At 38.7% G+C, this 1,330-nt stretch overlaps 1 protein-coding gene across 1 annotated transcript in view; it reads left to right on the forward strand.

Annotated features, from left to right (window-relative positions):
- The first annotated feature begins 335 nt into the window (after positions 1-335).
- The window catches only part of LOC137652886 (uncharacterized), a 6,762-nt gene continuing 5,767 nt past the window's right edge, over positions 336-1,330 (forward strand). The window contains exon 1 of the mRNA XM_068386281.1: positions 336-664. Within this exon, the coding sequence (XP_068242382.1) occupies positions 336-664 (329 nt within the window). The remainder of the gene's footprint in view (positions 665-1,330) is intronic.

Below are 1,330 nucleotides of genomic sequence, written 5' to 3' on the forward strand. Positions count from 1 at the left end.
ACAACTGCCTCAGTGTTTGACTTTACTTCATTATTACCATCAGCCTTTATAAATGAACTAGAATCCTTTGGACAAAAGAATGGTACGTCTATTTTAAAGATCAAGTCGTAATATAACGTCATTCATTATTAAAGTGATTTTTTTCGCAAAACATAAGATAAAAGCCATTTAGAACGAAAAGGTGAAATATGGAAAATATGAGAATTATATATTTTACTTGTGAGTGAAAATTCATTCCAAACGAAAAGGTAAGATGTGAACAGGGTACTCTTGGTACGTTTTGAAAAATGATTGAAGGATATAAAGTGTTGGGGGCTGTGAAGAGGTGGTAGAGAATGAATGTGAAGAGAGTTTTGTATGAGAAATGGAGTATACTGGCTGTGATATATGGATCGGAGTTGTGGGGAATAAAAGTGACGGAGAGACAGAAACTGAATGCGTTCGAGATGAAGTTCCCGAAGAGTATGGTCGGTGTCTCTCTGTTGGATAGGGGTAGGAACGAAGTAGTAAAAGTGAGATCTGGCATGAGGAATGTATTAGCAGTCAGAGTGGATATTTATGTGTTGAGGTGGTTTGGCCATGTAAAAAATATGGGAAATTGTCATCTGGTGAAGAAGGTGATGAATGCAAGAGTTGACGGGAGAAGTGCAAGAGGACATCCAAGGTTTGGGTTGATTGATGGAGTGAAGAAAACCTTTGGTGATAGGAGGATAGATTGGAGAAAGGCAGAAGAGCTTGCTAGGAATAGAAATGAATGGCGAGCAAATATGATCAGTTCTGATGGGTCCTGATGTTACCTTGGGTGACCGCTGAGGTAGCGGTACTAAGAGAGTCAGCATATGAAGCTTCATTTGTGGTGAAAAACGACGGAGGGTGGGCTGTGGAAACCTAGCAGTACCAACGGAGGGTGGGCTGTGGAAACCTAGCAGTACCAACTAAACACGGCTTAGTTCCTCATCAGGCAAGGAAGAACAAAGAAATAAAAATCCTCCTTCAGTTTCTTTTGATGACGCAACACACCAACATTTGGGGAAATGCCATGGTAGATAATAGATAGAAAATTAAAACCATGCAAAATCCCCTAATTGTTTTCACAGGTAATTCTTTAAAAATTCAGGGAACACCGAAAAAAAAAGAGGAAATTACTAAAGCCTAGCAGAATGAAGCATGATACGTCATATAATAGTATAAGGAAAGGAAGACAAGATGCTATAAGCCCAAGGGCTCCAATAGGGAAAAATAGCCCAGTGAGGAAAGGAAATAAATAGATGATGAGAATAAATTAACAATAAATCTTTCTAAAAACAGTAACAACACCGAAACAGATATG

This window comes from Palaemon carinicauda, chromosome 14, assembly GCF_036898095.1.
Source record: "Palaemon carinicauda isolate YSFRI2023 chromosome 14, ASM3689809v2, whole genome shotgun sequence".
NCBI lineage: Eukaryota > Metazoa > Arthropoda > Malacostraca > Decapoda > Palaemonidae > Palaemon > Palaemon carinicauda.